Source organism: Chiloscyllium punctatum, chromosome 20, assembly GCF_047496795.1.
Source record: "Chiloscyllium punctatum isolate Juve2018m chromosome 20, sChiPun1.3, whole genome shotgun sequence".
Taxonomy (NCBI): Eukaryota; Metazoa; Chordata; class Chondrichthyes; order Orectolobiformes; family Hemiscylliidae; genus Chiloscyllium; species Chiloscyllium punctatum.
Window position 1 is genome coordinate 39,574,280 of NC_092758.1, and position 21,695 is coordinate 39,595,974.

General features: G+C 40.3%; 1 protein-coding gene across 1 annotated transcript in view; it reads right to left on the reverse strand.

The window, feature by feature from the left end:
* The window catches only part of LOC140492060 (short transient receptor potential channel 7), a 151,576-nt gene that overhangs the window by 18,034 nt on the left and 111,847 nt on the right, over positions 1-21,695 (reverse strand). Inside the window, exons 6-8 of the mRNA XM_072590725.1 lie at positions 12,874-13,107; positions 10,516-10,780; positions 1,789-1,984 (exon numbers count right to left, since the gene is read on the reverse strand). Coding sequence (XP_072446826.1) covers positions 1,789-1,984; positions 10,516-10,780; positions 12,874-13,107 — 695 coding nt within the window. The remainder of the gene's footprint in view (positions 1-1,788; positions 1,985-10,515; positions 10,781-12,873; positions 13,108-21,695) is intronic.

Genomic DNA, 21,695 nt, shown 5'->3' on the forward strand with positions numbered 1-21,695 from the left:
CTTAGTATGTTCTGCCTTAAAATGTGAAAAGTAAATCAAATTATACAGAATTTAATAATTATTAAATTATTGAAACGATATTGATCTCAATCTATTTCTATATATTAATAACTATCTCTTGCAATCAACAGATACAATAGTGCAAGCTGTTGAACTGAATTGCATCAGTTAATTCGTAGGAGAAAAAAATGGTAAACATTTTAAAGTAGTTACAGTGGAAAGTGTAGGTTGAACATAGGAACCAAGTAGTGTTGCCGAAGCAAACACTGCATTGTATGCAGAAAGCTTTATTTATAAAGTATCATCATGGACCCTAATTACAAAAACAGTTTAATGATATCATGGCTGTATGAAGACAGGAAAGACAACTTTACAATCTGATTGGCCTAACTTGTGAATGAAAACTCTATTTTCTCACAGTATGGCTATATTCAGTAACATTATTTTCAAAAACATACATTCCATTTGTAAAAGATACAGATATGAATTAATTTGTGGTTCAACATAATGTAAGTTGAAGGCTTTATTAAACTAAAATTCTGATGCATTATATCAAGAATATCAAAGTCAGAATGACACAGACAAAGTGATAAATGTTGTGGGCTCAATGCAGGGAGACACAGCTTTATAACAAAGAAGTCAGGAGCTTACAGAAAGTAAGGAAGAGCGAACTATTTTCCAGAAATTATACAAATGTCAGTTTTAGAGAGAGGGAGGGGCTGCAGGGCAGAGGGTGAGGCTGCAGTGCTAAGACTGAGGGGGAGGAGCTGCAGTGCTGGGACTGAAGTGGGTGGGGCTGCAGTGCTGGGTCTGGGGGGGAGGGGGTGGGGCTGCAGTGCTTGGACTGGGGGGAGGGGCTGCAGTGCTGGGATTGGGGGAGGTTGCTGCAGTGCTGGGATTGGGGGAGGGGCTACAGTGCTGGGACTGGGGTGGCAGCAGTGCTGGGACTGGGGGGAGGGGCTGCAGTGCTGGGACTGGGGGAGCGGAGGGGCTGTAGTGCTGGGACTGGGGAGGGGCTGCAGTGTTGGGACTGGGGGGAGGGGCTGGAGTGCTGGGACTGGGGAGGGGTTGCAGTGCTGGGATTGGGGGAGGTTGCTGCAGTGCTGGGACTGAGGAAGAGGGGCATCAGTGCTGGGACTGGGGGTAGGGGCTGCAGTGCTGGGACTAGGGGTAGGGGCTGCAGTGCTGGGACTGGGGGGAGGGGCATCAGTGCTGGGACTGGGGGGAGGGGCATCAGTGCTGGGACAGGGAGGAGGGGCAGCAATGCTAGCATTGAGAGTCAATTGTGTGGAAGAGGTGATGGGCAAGGTATTCATAGTTCAGCATTTTACTAATTAAAGTATGAACACCAAGGGCAGCACCAGTACCTGTACCTCGACTGTTACTCCCCGATTCAGGCAGATGAATAAAGTTGGGATGTTTTAATCTGGTTAAGCCACATGCTTAATTCAATGACTAACTTGGGTAGGAGGGTTTCCCAAAAAGTTTATTGATGGAATCTCTGTGTTTTAATGGTAATTGATAATGCTGATGATCTTTTTCTTATACTCATCTGGCATGCTGTGTGTTCCATCATTATTTTGTAAAGCACAAGCATAATGCTTATCATAATTTAATGCTTCTGGTGCAGTTTATGTAACCATTACAGGCTGGGGACCTGTCCATGTGCTGAACTGTGCACTTCGTACTGATTTAGACTGCATGGATACTGATACTTGAATTAAGTTTTAAAAAATATTCTCCAACTTTGAAACATTATTTTATAAAGATATATCTCTAAAACCATACCTCGATTTCTTGGTAGGAGCTGTTGATCATGGCAATTAGCATATTTAGCAGCACCACCACCATCGTAACATTGTACACTCCATACAGGATGTACCCTATGTTCTCAATAAACTTGTGATCGTACTTGAGAACAACAGATATCACTTCTGACAAGCCAAATATCGACCAGAATAAGGTTTTGAAACTCTCTTCAACGCTAAAAGAATGGAAGAGATTACTGAACAAATGATGCAATATATATTTAGATAATTTCAAAGATTGTGTATCGCTTTCATGAAAATATATCTTCTGCATTTAAATGCTTGGTTGACTGCCTTTTTTTAACAGAAGGACTTGACCCAACAATTTGAAAAGGAAGTATAACCTGTGCTTTTTTGCTGAACATCAAAGTAGTCATTTTGGTGGGTGAGTTATACAATCATGCTAACAAATGGCAATGTGTGACAATGTACAATATTGAAGTAGAGCAGTTAGCAACATCGCTTGAGCATTGCATAGACATTTGAATTAATTTTAAATTTCTGCTTTATTTGAGTGTAGATATTTCAGTTCAGTGTACATACAAGCATATCCCCACCTCAGGCTACTGGACCTGACCCTGCCAAAGGTGTTAACGTTGCAGGAGTTACTTTACTCTTACTACTGGAAACCCATATCAATTAAAGGCTCATCAAAACGCTGAAGGAGACCAAGAATCCCAGAGCAGTAAATGGACCCTAATTGTTGAGTGGACTACATAGCTTGCATTTCATGAAACTAAGGAGACTCAGGGAACACCCCAAAATGACAGGAAGGATGTGGATCTGGATTTCCAGACCCTATTTCTGACAGGTCCTCTTTTCTTTGGGCAGGTGAGACTAGAGGAGTGAGTAGTGGGCGGGGGGGGAGAGGTGACGCGGGGGAGGCGCGGGGGAGGTGGCAATGGTAGTGGGTGGGGGGCTGTCGGGAGGGAGGCATCCACATGATGAGAAGCCCAAACTCAGCAGGGCCATTTGAGCTTTGTACTGACCAGACTCTATTTTCACAAGAGAGAGGGTCTTATCTTACAGCATTGGAGTTATGATTCTTTAAGAAATTATAAATATTCTTGAAGGGTGAATAAGATCTGTAGAACCGTCAAGTCAGTTGAATGGTTAGTCCTCCACAAATTGGAAAGATAATTCCCTGACTTTGGAATGTTAAAGTTAAAGAAATTAACATTCAATAACTTTGTTATTGCTGTAATTATGGCATTATTAATAATTAGCAGCCATTATCATAGTGACAGGATGGTGTTGTAAATTAAGTTTGACTCACAGCTGAAAGAGATTACGAAATGATAAAGGATTAGATTAGATTAGATTACTTACAGTGTGGAAACAGGCCCTTCGGCCTAACAAGTCCACACCGACCCTCCAAATAGCCACCCACCCAGACCCATTCCCCTACATTTACCCCTTCACCGAACAGTATGGGCAATTTAGCATGGCCAATTCACCTAACCTGCACATTTTTGGACTGTGGGAGGAAACCGGAGCACCTGGAGGAAACCCACGCAGACAAGGGGAGAATGTGCAAACTCCACACAGACAGCTTCCATGTGGGGTTATGAAAATAAGGGATTGAGCACTTGAGATTTAAGTATTTGAATGGGCTTTCATGAATGTGGTTGTTTTATTCAGTGAACTCAGTCATAAATACTTAGAACTGTACTGTAATTTTATTGCATCACAGCATGGCTCTAGAGGTCCGTCCATATTGAATGTTAGGTGAGTTAGCATGAAGTGTGTAAAGGAAACAAATTCCTTACATGAATTGACACTAACTTGCCATGAACCATAAGGGGCACTTTCCCAAGTGGGCACAGCGAGCAAGGAATTTTCCAAATCTCATTACCAGACTTGGGAGAAAAACTCCATGCCAGCGTATATTGTTGGGCCAGAATGCCTGCTTTTCCTCAACTTCTGACTATGTTGGGGAAACAATACTTCCACAGGATTTCCATGTCCTGTGTATTTGATCGGAGAGAGGCGTGAACCTTAAAAGGACATTCAGAAACACAGACAGAAAATTGAGATCCAGCTTTTGCCTAATTTGTGGCAAACTATTTGTATCTCTGCTGTAGTTCTGGAAGTGCTTTGGATTTTCAGAACTTTTGTGTTCAACATCCACTCTGACTGACAGTCTGAACTATCTCAATCAAACAGTTAATCCTTGTGTCATATGTTAAATTTCAGAAAGAAACAAATTGGACTTGAGATTTTTTGTTTAGCTATGCTCCATTAGTTGTTGTGCTTGTTTCCAATCCCTAGTCTGCAGTTTCAATTCATTCTTCACTTGCTCTTCCCAAAATTCTCTTCATAGTTACTTTTTTTTGCAAAGGAAGGTGTCTGCTAACCAGCAACTGTGAAAGATATAGGCTGTTTGAATTCTGCAATATTAATATGAATAATGGATGCAGTTCTGATATTTATAATAAAACACTACTGTAAAACAATTTCCTTTTAATGGTTGAAAATTCATATTTTTAAAAAATTTCTTTTTATCAAATGATGTACATCATAGCACTTTCCTATTTTGGAATTATATTACACACGGCAATGAATTTAGTTCCCTATTTGGATTAACACAGAAATGTTAGCATGCCTTAAAGATATGGGCCCTTGAAGACAGAAACAGGGGAATATATTACGGGGAACAAAGAAATGACAGAAGAATTGAATTGGTACTTCAGATCTGTGTTCACTGGGGAAGACACAAGCAATCTCCCAGAGGTAACAGTGGCTGAAGGACCTGAACTTAAGGGAATTTATATTTGCCAGGAATTGGTGTTGGAGAGACTGTTAGGTCTGAAGGTTGATGAGTCCCTGGGGTCTGATGGTCTACATCCCAGGGTACTGAAGGAGGTGGCTCGAGAAATCATGGATGCGTTGGTGATTATTTTCCAGAGTTCGATAGATTCGGGATCAGTTCCTGCGAATTGGAGGGTGGCTAATGTTGTACAACTTTTTAAGAAACGTGGGAGAGAGAAAGCAGGAAATTATAGACCAGTTAGTCTGACCTCAGTGGTGGGAAAGATGCTGGAGTCTATTATAAAGGATGAAATTACGACACATCTGGATAGTAGTAACAGGATAGGTCAGAGTCAGCATGGATTTATGAAGGGGAAATCATGCTTGACTAATCTTCTGGAATTTTTTGAGGATGTAATTCTGAAGATGGATGAGACCGATCCAGAAGATGTAGTGTACCTGGACTTTCAGAAAGCTTTTGATAAAGTCCCACATAGGAGGTTAGTGAGCAAAATTAGGGCGCATGGCATTGGGGGTAAAGTACTAACTTGGATTGAAAGTTGATTGGCTGATAGGAAACAAAGAGTAGTGATAAATGGCTGCATTTTGGAATGGGAGGCAGTGACCAGTGGGGTACCGGAGGGATCAGTACTGGGACCGCAGCTTTTTACAATAAATGTTAATGATATAGAAGATGGTATTAGTAATAACATTAGCAAGTTTGCTGATGATACTAAGCTGGGTGGCAGGGTGAAATGTGATGAGGATGTTAGGAGATTACAGGGTGACCTGGACAAGTTAGGTGAGTGGTCAGATGCATGGCAGATGCAGTTTAATGTGAATAAATGTATGGTTATCCACTTTGGTGGCAAGAACAGGAAGGCAGATTACTACCTAAATGGAATCAATTTAGTAAAGGGGCAGTACAGAGAGATCTGGGTGTTCTTGTACACCAGTGAATGAAGGTAAGCATCCAGGTACAGCAGGTAGTGAAGAAGGCTAATAGCATGCTGGCCTTCATAACAAGAGGGATTGAGTATAGAAGCAAAGAGGTTCTTTTGCAGCTGTACAGGGCCCTGGTGAGACCACACCTGGTTTACTGTGTGCAGTTCTGGTCTCCAAATTTGAGGAAAGACATTCTATCTATTGAGGGAGTGCGTAGGGTCACGAGGTCAATTCCTGGAATTGCGGGATTACCTTACACTGAAAGACTGGAGCAACTGGGCTTGTATACCCTTGAGTTTAGAAGACTGAGAGGGGATCTGATTGAGACATATAAGATTATTAAAGGATTGAACATATTTCCGCTGATGGGTGAGTGCCGAACCAGAGGACACAGCTTAAAAATATGGGGTAGACCATTTAGGACAGAGATGAGGAGAAACTTCTTCACCCAGAGAGTGGTGGCTGTGTGGCATGCTCTGCCCCAGAAGGCAGTAGAGGCTCAGTCTCTGGATTCATTTAAGAAAGAGTTGGATAGAGCTCTCAAGGATATGGAATCAAGGGTTATGGAGATAAGGCAGGAACAGGATACTGATTAAGGATGATCAGCCATGATCATATTGAATGGTGGTGCAGTCTCGAAGGGCAGAATGCCCTACTCCTGCACCTACTGTCTATTTTCTATTGTCTAAGCCAATGGCCTACCTTAGCTTGTTACAAAAGCTTATCTACTCAGGAGAAGTGGAAATGCTCTTTATTTGTATTTTTATTCAAACACACATTTCTTTAATTTTAATAACGTCATATTTACAGAGTTGTTCAATAATCCTTTACATCTTAATTTTTAATAATCTGACATGGCAGAGAATATTTCTAAATGTACACTTGGAATCTTATGAAAATGCAATGGTCATTTGGAAATATTTCAAAGAAGAATGAAACTGCAATTTCAGATCTTGGACACCATGGGTGAAATTTTCCCATCTCTGGTGTAGTGCAAGCATTGATGAGAGAGGTGTGAAAAAATGGTGAGAATGGACAAACGTTGAGAATTTGTTTCAAAGATAGAGCCTGCATTAGAGAAAATTAAGAATTAGTTGCTTAAGATGAATAAAAGCTTGTGCAAATTATGAATGCGTTAGCATTAGTGGTAATGGGAGTCGGACTTATTGGGCTAGGTTGGTTGCCCGTTGAGGTCTCTTCATTCCCCCCAGTTGTGTTCATCCACAGCCAGGTCCACAATTTTCCCCTTAAGGGAGTGAGAAGCCTTTGTCCACCATCCATTTGTTAGTGTTGGGCCTTTTGGCATTTGTGATGATCTGGATGTAGGTTTGCTCGCTGAACTGGAAGGTTCTTTTCCAGACGTTTTGTCACCAGACTAGTTAACATCATCAGTGAGCCTCCAGATGAAGCGCTGGTTGCATGGCCTGCTTTCTATTTATGTGTTTAGGTTTCCTTGGGTAGGTGATGTCATTTCCTGTGGTACGTCATTTACTGCGGTGATGTCATTTGCTGTTCTTTTTCTTTGGGTGCTGGTAAATATGATTCAAGTCAATGTGTTTGTTGATAGAGTTCTGGTTGGAATCCCATGCTTCAAGGAATTCTCGTGCAAGTCTCTGTTTGGCTTGTCCTAGGATGGATGTGTTGTCCCATTTGAAGTGGTGTCCTTCCTCATCTGTATGTAAGGATACTAGTGAGAGTGGGTTATGTCTTTTTGTGGCTAGTTGATGTTCATGTATCCTGGTGGCTAGTTTTCTGCCTGTTTGTCCAATGTAGTGTTTTTTACAGTTCTTGCAAGATATTTTGTAAATGACATTAGTTTTGTTTGTTGTCTCTCTAGGGTCTTTCAAGTTCATTATCTGCTGTTTTAGTGTCATGGTGGGTTTGTGGGCTACTATGATGCCAAGAGGTCTGAGTCACCTGGCAGTCACTTCAGAGATGTCTTTGAGGTAGGGGAGAGTGGCTAGGGTTTCTGAATGTGTTTTGTCTGCTTGTTGGGGCTTGTTGCTGAGAAATCGGCGGACTGTGTTCATTCAGTACCTATTCTTTTTGAATACACCTTATAGTGATTTTCCTCTGCTCTGCATAGTTCCTCTGTGTTGCAGTGTGTCATGGCTTTTTGAAATAATGTTCGAATGCAGATTCCTTTGTGGGTGTTGGAATGATTGCTTCTGTAGTTCAGTATTTGGTCAGTGTGTGTAGTGTTAGGAAAACTACACATACTGACCAAATACTGAAGCAATCATCCAAACACCCACAATGGAAGCTACATTAGAACGTTATTTCAATGAGCCACCACATACTGCAGCACAGAGGAACTACGCAGAGCAGAGGAAAGTCACGTATCCAGTCTATTCAAAAAGAGCAGGTACCCAATGAACACAGTCCGCTGATTTCTCAGCAATAAACCTCAAAAAGCAGACAAAACACATCCAGAAACCCTAGCCACTCTCCCCTACATCAAAGACATCTCGGAAATGACTGCCAGATGACTCAGACCTCTTGGCATCTGGGTAGGCCACAAATCCACCAACACACTAAAACAGCAGCTAATGAACTTGAAAGACCATATACAGACAACAAGCAAAATAATGTCATTTACAAAATATCTTGCAAGAACTGTAACAAACACTACATTGGACAAACAGGCAGTAAACTAGTTCACCAACAGGCAGAAAACTAGTTCACCAGGATACATGAACACCAACTAGCCACAAAAAGACATGACCCACTCTCACTAGTATCCTTATATACAGATGAGGAAGGATACCACTTCGATTGGGACAACACATCCATACTAGGACAAGCTAAACAGAGACATGCATGAGAATTCCTGGAAGCATGGGATTCCAACTGGAACTCTATCAATAAACACACTGACTTGGATCACATTTACCAGCACCCAGAGAAAAAGAACAATAAGTGACATCACCACAGGAAATGACATCACCTACCCTAGGAAACCTAAACACATAAATAGAAAGCAGGCCATGCCACCAGCACTTCATCCGGAGGCTCACTGAAGATGTTACTTAATATGGTGACGAAATGTCTGAAAACAAACTTCCAGCTCAGCGAGCAAACTTACATCTGGAGCCTCAACCTAAGCTCTAAATCTTCTCAAAATTCACTAACTTGTGATGATTCATGTGCAGGCGAGGTGGTGGTGTGTCTCCAGTGAGTGAATGGAAGCACAGAGGACAGAAAGGGTTAGTGGGAGGATGAAGTGGATGAGAGTTGTTGAGTGGACATGATGCATCCAATAAAGCAAGCTGCAGCCCATGAGTCTTCGTGAAAGGTGTTTGCAGCAGCAGAGTCTGAGTGTTGGCTTGCTCCTAGCATGTTTAGCAAAGAGACAGTTGTGGCATTATCTCTTTGTGGAGTGCAGAAGATCGCTGACCTTCTTGCACTCTGAGTCTCCTACTTCATGCAGAACAGAGCATTGACCCAGCAATTGGTATCTGGGTTGGTCTGGTCTGATGATATGGTCTGCTGTGGCAGCCAGCAGCAGGAGGAGTCTCCTCCTCTCCACCATACATCCACCATACCTCCATATCCCTGGCTGCAAAGCAAGAGCTAGCTTGCCTTTCCTCTGGCTGATGGTGAGAATGGTTAAGCAACGTAGTGTGAGGGGCAGCTGTGTCTGAAGTAGTGTGCAGCTCAGCTTTAAATATGATATCAGAGGCAGGAAAGCTGAAAGATTGTGAAAGTGGTAAGCACTTCCAGTTCTCTGACTGCACAGTTCCCCGAGGAAGGTGCTCATGAGCCTGGCTGCATAACTAATAAGACGAAAAGTGGAAAAAAATTTTCTGCGAATCATGGTGGACTGAGAATCTCACTCAACAAAACATTTTAACTGAAAATGGGAAAGTTCTACCTTATGTGTTGAAAAAAAGACATTAATTTATGTACTTTCAATGAGAAAATCAAAGATTATTAAAATTTTGTAAATTATATTTTAGATGTTAATCATTTTACATTGACAGTGAGCATCAACTTAAGAGTTAGCTAAAACAACTTTAAATTAAAAGCAATTTTTCACAGAATGATAGTTGTGTGCAATGGATTCCCAGTATAAAGATCTGAATGAATGTTAAGTTCTAAATGTGACTGACTGAGGATTAAAATGTTAGTTGCAGAGGGAGATGGTGAAGTTTTTGTGAAGCAAGTTAATTCTTGTGTTGACCATGATATCCCCTCAGCTGCTAGAACTATGGAAAAGACCAAATAAGGAAACAAGATGAATGAGATCTAATGATTGTACAAAGTTAGATCAGCAGTCTAGAGTTGTGGTACATAGAGAAACTGTGCACAATGTTTTCTTGGAGGATGCCAGAATAAGCTGTTAAAAGCCTTAAGAAGCTGAATTCTTGTTCAATATTTTCCTATTTCTAATTGATATTGTAATAATTAGACTTTTTTTTCCCCAGGTACATGATTAATAATATGTCCAGTAAAGTTTTGAAACATTTTCTCTTCAATGTAGTGTTGGTATTTACTAATGTCAGTGGGAGATAGAGGGATGTGATCTTCCCTATCTTCACACTGAACAAGAGTTATCAGCTGCGGAAGGGTCACTTGACCCAAAATGTTAACTCTGATTTCTCTGCACAGATGCTGCCAGACCTGCTGAGCTTTGCCAGCAATTTCTATTTTTGTTTCTGATTTACTGCATGGGCAGTTCTTTCAGCTTTTATTTGAGTTATGATCTGTTTGAAACTTTGATTGTGGATTTTTTTTGTTATGCTTGCTAGTGTGTACAAAATGGTTATTTATGCAATAAATCATACTTACATATGTGGTTTAATGAATACCAGTACAGTATATAATGAACAACATGCTTGAATATTTAAAAAAGACTAGTGGGATTCCATTGTCATTTTATTTGTGGAACAAATTTTGCATTGGAAATTGCTTAAAAAGTTTATGCCAGTGTTTATCAAATCATTGCATAAAATTTACTCTTACTATATAAAAAATTAATAACTATATTATGATTTATGCATTTACTTACGTTGTAAAGGCTGGATTATACTTTGCTCCAAGATAGTAAGAATAAAGGTTGAACATTCCAATCATGAATGCAACAAACACCATAATGAATATGACCATGAACTTGAAAATATCTTTCACCGTCCTTCCAAGGGAAATCTGCAGTGGACCAAAGCTTTCATTTGCTGGTAGAATGTAAGCAATTCGGGAGAAACTTAACACAATAGCAATAGCATAAAGTCCTTCTGATATAATTTGTGGATCAGATGGAAGCCACTTGTTCCTAGCTGGGAGAAAGTGAGGGAGAAAACACATATCTTCTGAGAAATAAACCTTGAGCTGATAAAGAAATAAAAATGTAGATAAAACAAAGATATGCCACTGTACACAATACTTTCCATTTCCATTTTTCTTACTTTTTTCATGGGATGTGGGAGTTGCTGGCAAGGTCAGCCTTTTGTTCCACATCCATAATTGCCCTTAAATTGAGTGACTTGCTCGGCCATTTCAGTGGGCAATTAAAAGTCAACCGCACTGAGATAGGTCTGGGGCTAATGCAGATCAGAATGACAAATCCCCTTTCCTAATGGACATTAGTGAACTAGATTGTTTAATGATAATTGTCATGGTCATCTTTACCAAGACTAGATTCATTCAATTCCACAAGCTGATCTGGTAGGATTTACATCCGTGTCCAATGAGCATGGATGTGATTTGATTACTATCTTAGTGACATTCCTTCCGGGCCAATACTAATGTGGAAATCTCCCAATACTAATGTGGAAATGGTTAATACCAATATAAACATGTTTCTGAATACATTTCTTTTTATATTAAACCAGTATTGTTTTTCTCTATACTTGTTTATGAAAGAAACTTTCTTAATTTACAAAATATTGATAATGATAATTCATTGAGTTAGAGATAGTCTTTTATTTGTTGAGCTATGTTGTGTACTGCCACTACACTTCATGAAGTTGTGTTTTTGTCTTACTTCAAACACACTAATAAATTTAGTAATTAAATTTTATGAACATAATGGCTGAGGTGGTAAGTGTGTGACTTTGTGATGAAATGGGTCTTTCCTGTGATTCTCAAATTTTCCAACAGTCTGTGTCCAAGCTGACTGAAAATAATCAGGAAATCGTCTAACAAAGCAGAAGAAGAAAATCTAACAGATTAGTGTCTCAGACTGTCTGATCAAGCAACAATAAGTTTTGCAGAATGCACACACTTTTTTCAATTATTATTGTGTTTTTCATCACTCTGTTGTGGCATTTTCACTATGAATCAAAAGTAGTAAGACATGGCCAATAATTGAAAAGACACAGTTCTTTTCCATTTTACTTTTCCTCTCATTTTCAAATGCAAGGAGCTCGATTCCTTTCTCGTAGGATTATTGGTCAAATTTTACAGAATTCGTGTTGTTAGATTGGAAAAAGTACATGATTTAAACACATTTAAAGCTGCATTCAAAATGTAAATATACTTTATTAATAACCACTAGATAAGAATGAGGTAATATCTTACAGGTTAGTAAAACAAAAACTGAAACTAGCATTTGAGTTAAGAGGTTAATGCTTGCAATGTGTAAGTGTATAAGTCGATGTTTATAAAAGTGCATAAAATTTGATCCAGTTCTGTTCTTCATCCAACTGGCTTTCCAGATTATAATACTAAGGTTAGCTTTTACTAGTTTGAATCTATGCACCCTTGTTATTTGCAAGTAAATTTCCTGGTATACAATTTCTATACTATTTGCTTCATAAACCTGGAATTTCAAATGCCTGCAAGATTGGGAACCAGTGCGGATGCCATTTCAAAATCGTACTTTATGAGTAATCTGTAAATTCCAATGTCTTTGGGCTATTTTGAAAAATTGAAAGGGCTTGTGGGACCAGGAAACTTTCTTGCTTTCAAAGAACAGTCAATGAAGTTCCTTGAAGAGTTTGTTTCAGAGGCTGTCTGTAGAAAATGTAATTTTTAATCTTTACTTAATTGACTGAACATTCTGGTGCATTGTAGGAGATCCATTTGCTCTTCTTTGAATTATTTTTAATGATTCTGTTCGGACATTTAATGACAAATCTTCGTAGCAGCTGAAACTTGAAGCTGGACTTTAATGTTACCAAATGGAGTCCTTGTTAATGAATCTTTGATAGATACCACCACAAGGTGGCATCCTACTCACATGTATGTTCTCTGGAGTCAGACAGAATTTACTTTAAAAATTAATGTGGAGCAAATTAAAATGGAGTCATAGGGAGTATTTTCTTTATCTGATTTTTCAGGGGAATCAAAAATTTTGAAGTGGAGCATTTTACAACACTCCATGCTAATGGAGAACAGCAAATAAAAATAAACCAGAAATTCAACTTACCGTAAGTGAAGTATTCAACCTCTGGAGGAAGTGATGCCTTGGAGAGATCACTGGCCTTTACATACATATCTACATACTGTTGTGCTTCAGAAGCCTTTAGAAATGCCATAAATCTTGCAGTGAATGAGGCAACAAAGATAGACAACATCCCAAAATCTAGAATGTTCCACAGATGCATGACATATTCTTTGGGGCCTTCTTCCCACAATTCTTTGCATTCTGTCCATATCATACCTGAGAAACAATAAATTACTTTTTATTAAGAAACCTTAGCATAACTTGAGTACCATAGATTACAAAGTATAAGTTGACACGGCATATGGGGGAGGTGATGGCTTGGTGGTATTATCACTGGACTGTTCATTCGGAGACCTGGGTTTGAATCCTGCCATGGCAGGTAGTGGAATTTGAACTTAATAACAAATTCAATAGAAATTAAGAGTCTAATGATGACCACAAATCTGTTATCAATTGTCAGGAAAAACCCATCTGGTTCATTAATATCCCTTAGGGAAGGAAACTACCATCCTTACCTGGTCTGACCTACATGTGACTACAGACTCAGAGCAATGTGATTGATTCTTAACTGCCCTCTGGGCAATTAGGGATAGACAATAAATACTGCCTAGCCAGTGACGCCCTTATCCCATGAATAATTAAAGACAAAAAAGGTAACCCTGTTCTTCCAGTCCTAAAAATCATATCTTTACATTTAGCATATAAATTGATCCAATTTTTATTTATAATATGTTAAGCTAATTTAAGCAGTTAGCCTCAAGTTTTCATGCCATAAGTACATATTTTATTTACTAACACATTGCATCCAAATACAATCAGGCAACCTGAGGTGTCTTGCAAAGCACAGCATATGTGACAAATGTTGAAACAGCATTAGACTTCCAATAAAACTAATGAAGGATGATGCTGGTTCCAAGCTAAAAGTCGAAACATTTGCTCACTCATCAAAATACAACTGTGAATAAAAAGTCCACCGATGAGCGTGAAAGTGTTTTTGATTGTAGTTAAGATCCATCTGGTTCACTAACATCCTTTAAAGAAGGAAGTCTTCCATCCTATCCTGGTCTGGCCTAATGTGGTTGACTCCTAATTTCCTTTGAAATTGTCTGGTAAGATTATTAGGTGTATCGCATTGCTACAAAATCTCAAAGGAATGAAACAGGATGGAGCACTTGCATTGACTTTGGCACTGGAAATGAGAATGGCAAACTCAGTCCTGTTGATCCTGTAAGGTCCTCTTAATAATGTCTGTGGAGTAATGCCAAGATTGGAAGAGGTGAGCATTTGCAACAATCTTTAGCCAGAAGTGCAGAGCAGATGATCCACCTTGGCTGCCTCATGAGGTCACAAGCAATACAGAAAACAGTCTTTAGCCAATTTGATTCATTCCATGTCAACACAAGAAATGACTGGAGTTACTGCAAAGGCAATGGGCCCTGCAAATATTCCAGCAATAGTTCTGAAGATTCATGCTCCAGAACTCGTCATGATGTGAGCAAATGTCCTCCCAGTATAGCTACAACATTGGCATCTGCCCAACAATGTGGAAAATAGCCCAGGAATGTCTTGTACTCAAAAAGCAGGAACTGGACTAGCTATACAAATACAGGACCAGGGTTCTGCAGCAAGTAACTTGCCTCCTGTAAAGCCTGGTCATCATTATCAAGGCCTAAGTGAGGAGAATGATGGAATACTCCCTACTTCCCTGGATGAATGCAATTCCAACAACTCTCAAAAAGCTTGACACCATCCAGGCAAAGCAATCTGCTTGATTGGCACCGTATCCACAAACATTCACTCCCTCCAATTAGGATGTACAGTTTCAGCAGGGTGTACTATCTACACGATGCACTACAGAAATTTGTCAAACATCCTTAAAAGGCATCGTCCAATGCTTGACCTCTATCAGCCACATGGAGAGGGTTGGCAGATGCTTAGGAGTGCAATTATTTGCAAGTTCCCCTCCAAGCTGCTTACCAAAGTGGCTAGGAAATATATTGCTGTTTCTTCACTATCACTGGGTCAAAATCCTGGAACTCCATTTGTAACAGCATTGCGGGTGTGCCTACACCCCAGAGTGCAACACTTCAAGAAGCACATCATCATCTTCTCCAGGACAATTAGGTATGGGCAACAGGTGCTAGCACAGTCAACAATGCCCACATCCAATAGATGAAACAAAGAAACAAATTTGCTTTTGTGAAAGAAAATAATTGTCTGTGCAAGTGTGAGGATGGAAGGAGAAGGAATCTGTCATGAAGAAATGCTAAACACCAAATACAATGTGACAACAGGGATGAATTGCTGGTCTGATTTCAGAATTGTCAGATTGCTTGCAATGTCACTGGAAATTAGATTAGATTAGATTCCCTACAGTATGGAAACAGGCCCTTTGGCCCAACAAGTCCAAACCGACCCTCCAAAAGGTAGCCCACCCAGACCTATTCCCTTACCCTATTATTTTATGTTTACCCCTGACCAATGCACCTAACTTACACATCCCTGAACACTATGGGCAATTTAGCACGGCCAATTCACCTAACCTACACATCTTTGTGACTGTGGAAGGAAACTGGAGCACTGGAAGAAACCCACGCAGACACAGGGAGATATGCAAACTCCACACAGACACCTGAGGCCGGAATCAAACCCAGGTGCCTGGAGCTGTGAGGCAGCAGTGCTAAACACTGAGCCACCATCCCACCCAATAAACTCAAATTCCACCATCTATTGTGGCAGGATTCAAGCCCCAGTTTTCAGAATATTAGCTGAGTTTCTGGATTAATAGTCCGGTGATAATACCACTAGGTCATCACCTCTCCCTTGGATGCATATGCAATGCATATTTACATACATAAATGGACCAAATTTAAATCCTGCATCCAGCAAAGATTTCAGAGGAACAAGTTGTTGGTGTAGTCATGTTGCTGAAGACTGAGTTCAAACAGAAGCCATAAGCATCAATTTTCAGTAATCCATTATCAGACAAAAACATCAGGACCTATATTGTGACATTGGCAACATAGAGGAAACACTCAAGAATTTTGTTGTGGCCAGGAACTGAACTCTGAAGTGGACCAAGACATGACTTGTGGTGGCACCACCCTGCATGGACACTGGAACAAAATGAGGGGGTTCAATAATTTCCAGTGTAAAATCATGCCAAAAATCACATACCCCGCGAGAGTTTAGTGCACATCCATGACAATGTTTTCACGGTTGAGGAGTGAAGTTGTGGAATTATAATGTGTAGTATAGGCATTCTGATGGTCGATGTTTACATGGATGTTTACATGAAGTTGTGGAATTATGTGTAATATCGGCATTCTGATGGTCAATGCAAAAAAAAATATTATTTCTGTGGAACATGTTCTGATCTCACATAACCATTGGGACCTAGAAGCACTGGTGAAGAAATAAGTTCCACATTGCAGTTATACTAAGGGTCGAAAGTCCATGGGTGGGATGTGTGCCTCAACAAGCCATTCAAAAAAATACTTATGTCACACGGGATCGCTGGATGTTTGACAGAGAGAGAGAAAAAAATCACCATGACTGGATACTGCCCTACTTTTGTTCTGTGTGGTTTTGCTATCAGATTGTGGTCATCAAATTGCTCAAAAAAATGTTGATTATCCAACACAATGAATGGAAGGAAAGGTGATTTGTTATGGAGGGATGATTATGAAACCAAAAGTGTAATGTCTGATCCAAAATGGGATATTTATGATGATACCATATTCAATCATGTCTCAGAATGAATTCAATGAACTCTTGACTAGAATGCTGAAGACAATGAATTTGTTGGGTTTTAAAATGTTTTAATTCTGTTTAAAGGTAACTTTGTAGGAGTAGTAGGAGTAATTCATTTGATACACCAAGTCATCTTAATGTAGTATGAATTACTGTATTTTTCCACACACGTAAATAGTGAGCACCATACCAGCGATTCACATTTTATATGTGCTTTATAAGTTGAATTCCATTTTTGGAAGGATTTTGAGTCTGTAAACATTGTCTTCTACATCAGACTGTAATTAAATCCAAATTAATCATTTAAGTATTGTGATTGAAAATTAGAATTATAGTTTTTCTTGCTTGCATTAAATTTGCAGATTAATGTTCTGCATCTCAAGAACGCCCAGAAAGTGCCAACCCAAAAGTGGGTTTGGCCTTTTTTTCACACACCTACTGGCCGCTGTTTAACACTCTTATGAGTCTAGTACACATATAAATGAAGAATGTAACACCATAACTCCTATTTTACAGGTTCACAGTAAGAGTGTTTATTTTCATCTTCTACAGTTTAACCAGCAACTATGAACCATTCTCAAATTTTAAATTAAAGTAAAAATTTCTAAAGGAGAAAGAGAGGGCAAGAGAACTTGTTTTTAACCCTTCCCCCCTCCACCTGGTGACTGCTGCTAGCCTTAATCCTGCCTCTGAGCTTACCCTTTGGCTACTAGAAAGACAAAAGGCCGTACATCTTTAATGTATGGGCAACCCATACAAAGAAGGTTCTGACAGATCGTACACAACAATGCTAATTAGCCTGAGATCTTAGGCTGAGATTTTGTAGCAGTTGGAAGGTGGAAGAGCATGAAAAATGGCAGAGAGGGACTCAATTATGGATTTCCCACCCCATTCATGTTTTCCTAGTTTTGGTCAAACATTCAACGTGAGACCATATTGCAATTGTATCAGTTGAAATAAACTGATGAGCTTGCTAGACATTTTGATTACCTTTCCACCCCACCCCCAATGGCCTCATGATGAATGCTCGACTGAACTCCAAGAATGGACATGCTCATCACCTTGACATGAAAATAAGGTAGTTTGGCCTATCTGGAACAGAGACAAGATTGTAAAGTCATGACGTTTTCTGATAAATGCCTCATTGACTGAACTCTGACCCTTAATCTCAAACTGGCCATGGTATCTAATTGGGGATAGACTGTAGAATTTAATCCTTGCCTCCATGTTAGTTGGATAAATTAACTTTTTGGGTGTAGTGGAATTATCTTTTCCCTAGGTTGGGGGAATTTCAAGACTAGGGGGCACGTTTTTAAGGTGAGAGGAGAAACATTTAAAAAAAGGGATAATTCTTTCACACAGACAGTGATTCACATGTGGAATGAACTTCCTGAGGAAGTCGTAGATGAGGGTACAACTAAAATGTTTAAAAAACATTTAGATAAGGGCATGAATAGGATAGGTTTGGAGGGATGTGGGCAGGTGGGGCTACTTTAGTTTGGGATAATGTTCGGCATGGATTTAATTTTAAAATTGTGATGGAAAAGGAGAGACCAGATCTAAAAGTTGAAGTTCTAAATTGGAGGAAGGCTAATTTTGATGGTATTAGGCAAGAACTTTCAAAAGCTGATTGGGGACAGCTGTTCGTGGGTAAAGGGATGGCTGGAAAATGGGAAGCCTTCTTCAAAAATGAGATAATGAGAGTCCAGAGATGGTATATTCCTGTTAGGGCAAAAGGGAAGGCTGGTAGGTGTAGGGAATGGTGGATGACTAGAGACATTGAGGTTTTAGTCAAGAAAAAGAAGGAAGCATATGTCGGGTATAGACAGGAGAGAGTGAGTGAATCCTGAGAAGAGTATAAAGGCAATAGGAGTATACTTAAATGGGAAATCAGGAGAGCAAAAAGGGGACATGAGATAGCTTTGGCAAATAGGGTTAAGGAGACCTGAAAGGGTGTTTATAAATACATTAAAGACAAAAAGGTAATTAGGGAGTAAATAGGCCCTGAAAGATCAGCAAGGAGAAAGTGAGGACTGCAGATGTTGGAGATCAGAACTGAAAAATATGTTGCTGGAAAAGCGCAACAGGTCAGGCAGTATCCAAGGAGCAGGAGAATCGACATTTCGGGCATAAGCCTTCCTGAAGAAGGGCTTATGCCTGAAACGTCGATTCGCCTGCTCCTTGGATGTTGCCTGGCCTGCTGCGCTTTTCCAGCAACACATTTTTCAGCTCTGAAAGATCAGCAAGGCAGCCTATGTGTGGAGCCGTAGGCGATGGGGGAGATACTAAGCGAGTACGAAGTATTTTGCATCAGTGTTCACTGTGGAGAAGGACATGGAAGATATAGAATGTGGGGAAATAGATTTCCAAATTACAGAGGAGGAGGTGCTGGATGTCTTGATACACATAAAAGTGGATAAATCCCCAGGACCTGATCAGGAGTACTCAAACTCTGTGGGAAGTTAGGGAAGTGAGTGCTGGGCCCCTTGCTGAGATATTTGTATCATTGAAGGTCACAGGTGAGGTGTTGTAAGACTGTAGGTTGGCTAACATGGTGCCACTATTTAAGAAAGGTGGAGATGAAATCCAGGGAAGTATCGACCGGTGAGCTTGACATTGGTCGTGGGCAAGTGATTGGAGGGAATCCTGAGGGACAGGATTTACAGGTATTTGGAAAAGCACGGACTGATTAGAGATAGTCAGAATGGCTTTGTGCATGGGAAATCATGTCTCACGAACTGGATTGAGTTTTTTGGAGAAGTAACAAAAAGGAGAGGTGGACATGATCTATATGAACTTTGGTAAGGCATTTGATAAGGTTCCTCATGGGAGACTGGTTAGCAAGGTTAGATCTGAAGGAGTGCAGGGAGGACTAGCCATTTGGATACAGAACTGACTTGAAGGTAGAAGACAGAGGGTGGTGATGGGGAATGTTTGCTTTTCAGACTGAAGGCCTGTAGCTAGTGGAGTGCCACAAGGATCGGTGCTGGGTCCATTACTTTTCGTCATTTATATGAATGATGTGGATGTGAACATAGGAGATATAATTTTCTTAGAATCCTTACAGTGTTGAAACAGTCCCTTTGGCCTAACAAGTCCACACCAACCTTCTGACAAGTAACCCATTGAGACCCATTCCCTTACCCTATATTTACCCCTGACTAATGCACCTACATATCCCTGAACACTATTGACAATTTAGCACGACCAATTCACCTGACCTGCACATCTTTGGATTGTGGGAGGAAACCGGAGCACCCGGAGGAAACCCATGCAGACACGGGGAGTGTGTGCAAACTCCACACAGTCACCTGAGGCTGAATTCAAACCTGGGTCCCTGGCACTGTGAGGCAGCAGGGCTAACCACTGAACCAATGAGCTGCCACCTTAGTTTTCTGTATTGTAGCTATTTAATTTTTTTTCCCATTTTAATAACAGTTCCTCTATTTGTCCTGCGAACGTGCATTATCTCCCATATTATTTTAATTAGTTTGCCCTCTTAACCTGCCTATATCCTTCAGCAGACTCAGTGAACCTCACCACCTGCCTTTGTATTATTTTTGTATCATCTGCAAACCTGGCTGTAGTAGATACACTCCCCTTTCCCAATCCAGTAATATATTGTAAATACATTTTAAAAACTTCTTTATGGGATATGGATGTTGCTGGCTGGCTAGCATTTATTGCTTGTACCGAGTTGCCCTTGAAAAGGTGGTGGTGAGCTGCAGTCCACTGGCTGTGGGTTGACTCTCAATGCCCTTAGGGAGGGAATTCCAGGATTTGACCCAGCAACAGTGAAGGAACAGTGATGGATTTCCAAGTTCAATGGCGAGTGGCTTGGAGAAGAACTTGAAGGTGCTGGTGTTCCCATATATCTGTTACCCTTATCCTTCTAGATAGATATGGATGTGGGTTCGGAAGGTGCTGTCTGAGGAACTTTGGTGAATTTCTGCAGTGCATCTTGCAAATGGTACACACTACTGCTGAGTGTCAGTGTTTACCCCAGCATGGACCACTATGGCATTCCCACTAGTTACAGGTTACCATCCTGAAATTGCCTACCTTATCTCAACACTGTCTTCTATCAGTTATCCAGTCTTCTATCCAAGAAATATACTATCTCCCAACACCATATTATGTATTCTAAATGCCCTGGCATTATTTCGTTCACAACAGACTAACATTTTCACCAATAACAGACATTGAATAACAGACCTATAGCTTTTTTTTGTCACCTTTCTTTTGAAATATCCTATAGATAATTAAGCTTCCCAACTTATTTTGGTACCTAATGCAAATTCCTAATGCTGAAGAAAAGTTTAAAGTTGACATATTAGATACTGACAGGTTGTTTCCCTGATTGGAGCATCTAAAATATGGAGACACACAGTCATAGGATAAAGAGCCAATCATTTAGGACTAAGAAGAGGAGAAATCTCTTCACTCAAGAGGTTTGAGACACTTTGGAATAATCTACTCAGAAGGTAGTACGTGCTGTTTGTATATTCTGAAAGTTGAAACTGATTGATTTAGGTCTCCTGATTTTACAATCGGTAGGAAAGTGTAAGTTTGCAGATGACACTAAAATTGGACGTGTAGTGGACAGCGAAGAGGTTACTTCAGAGTACAACGGGATCTTGATCGGATGGGCTAATGGGCTGAGGAGTGGCAGATGGAGTTTAATTTAGGTAAATGTGAGGAGTGCATTTTGAAAAAGAAAATCAAAGCAAGAATTACACATTTAATGGTATAGTCCTGGGGAGTGTTGCTGAACAAAAAGACGTTGGAGTGCAGGTTTATAGTTCCTGGAAAATAGAGCTGCAGGTAGGTAGGATAGTGAAGAAGGCGTTTGATATGCTTTCCTTATTGGTCAGAGCATTGAGTACAGGAGTTGGGAGGTCATGTTGCGGCTGTACAGGACATTGGTTCGGCCACTTTTGGAATATTGCGTGCAATTCTGTTCTCCTTCCTATTGGAAGAATGTGAAACTTGAAAGGGTGCAGAAAAGATTTACAAGGATGTTGCCAGGATTGGAGGATTTGAGCCATAGG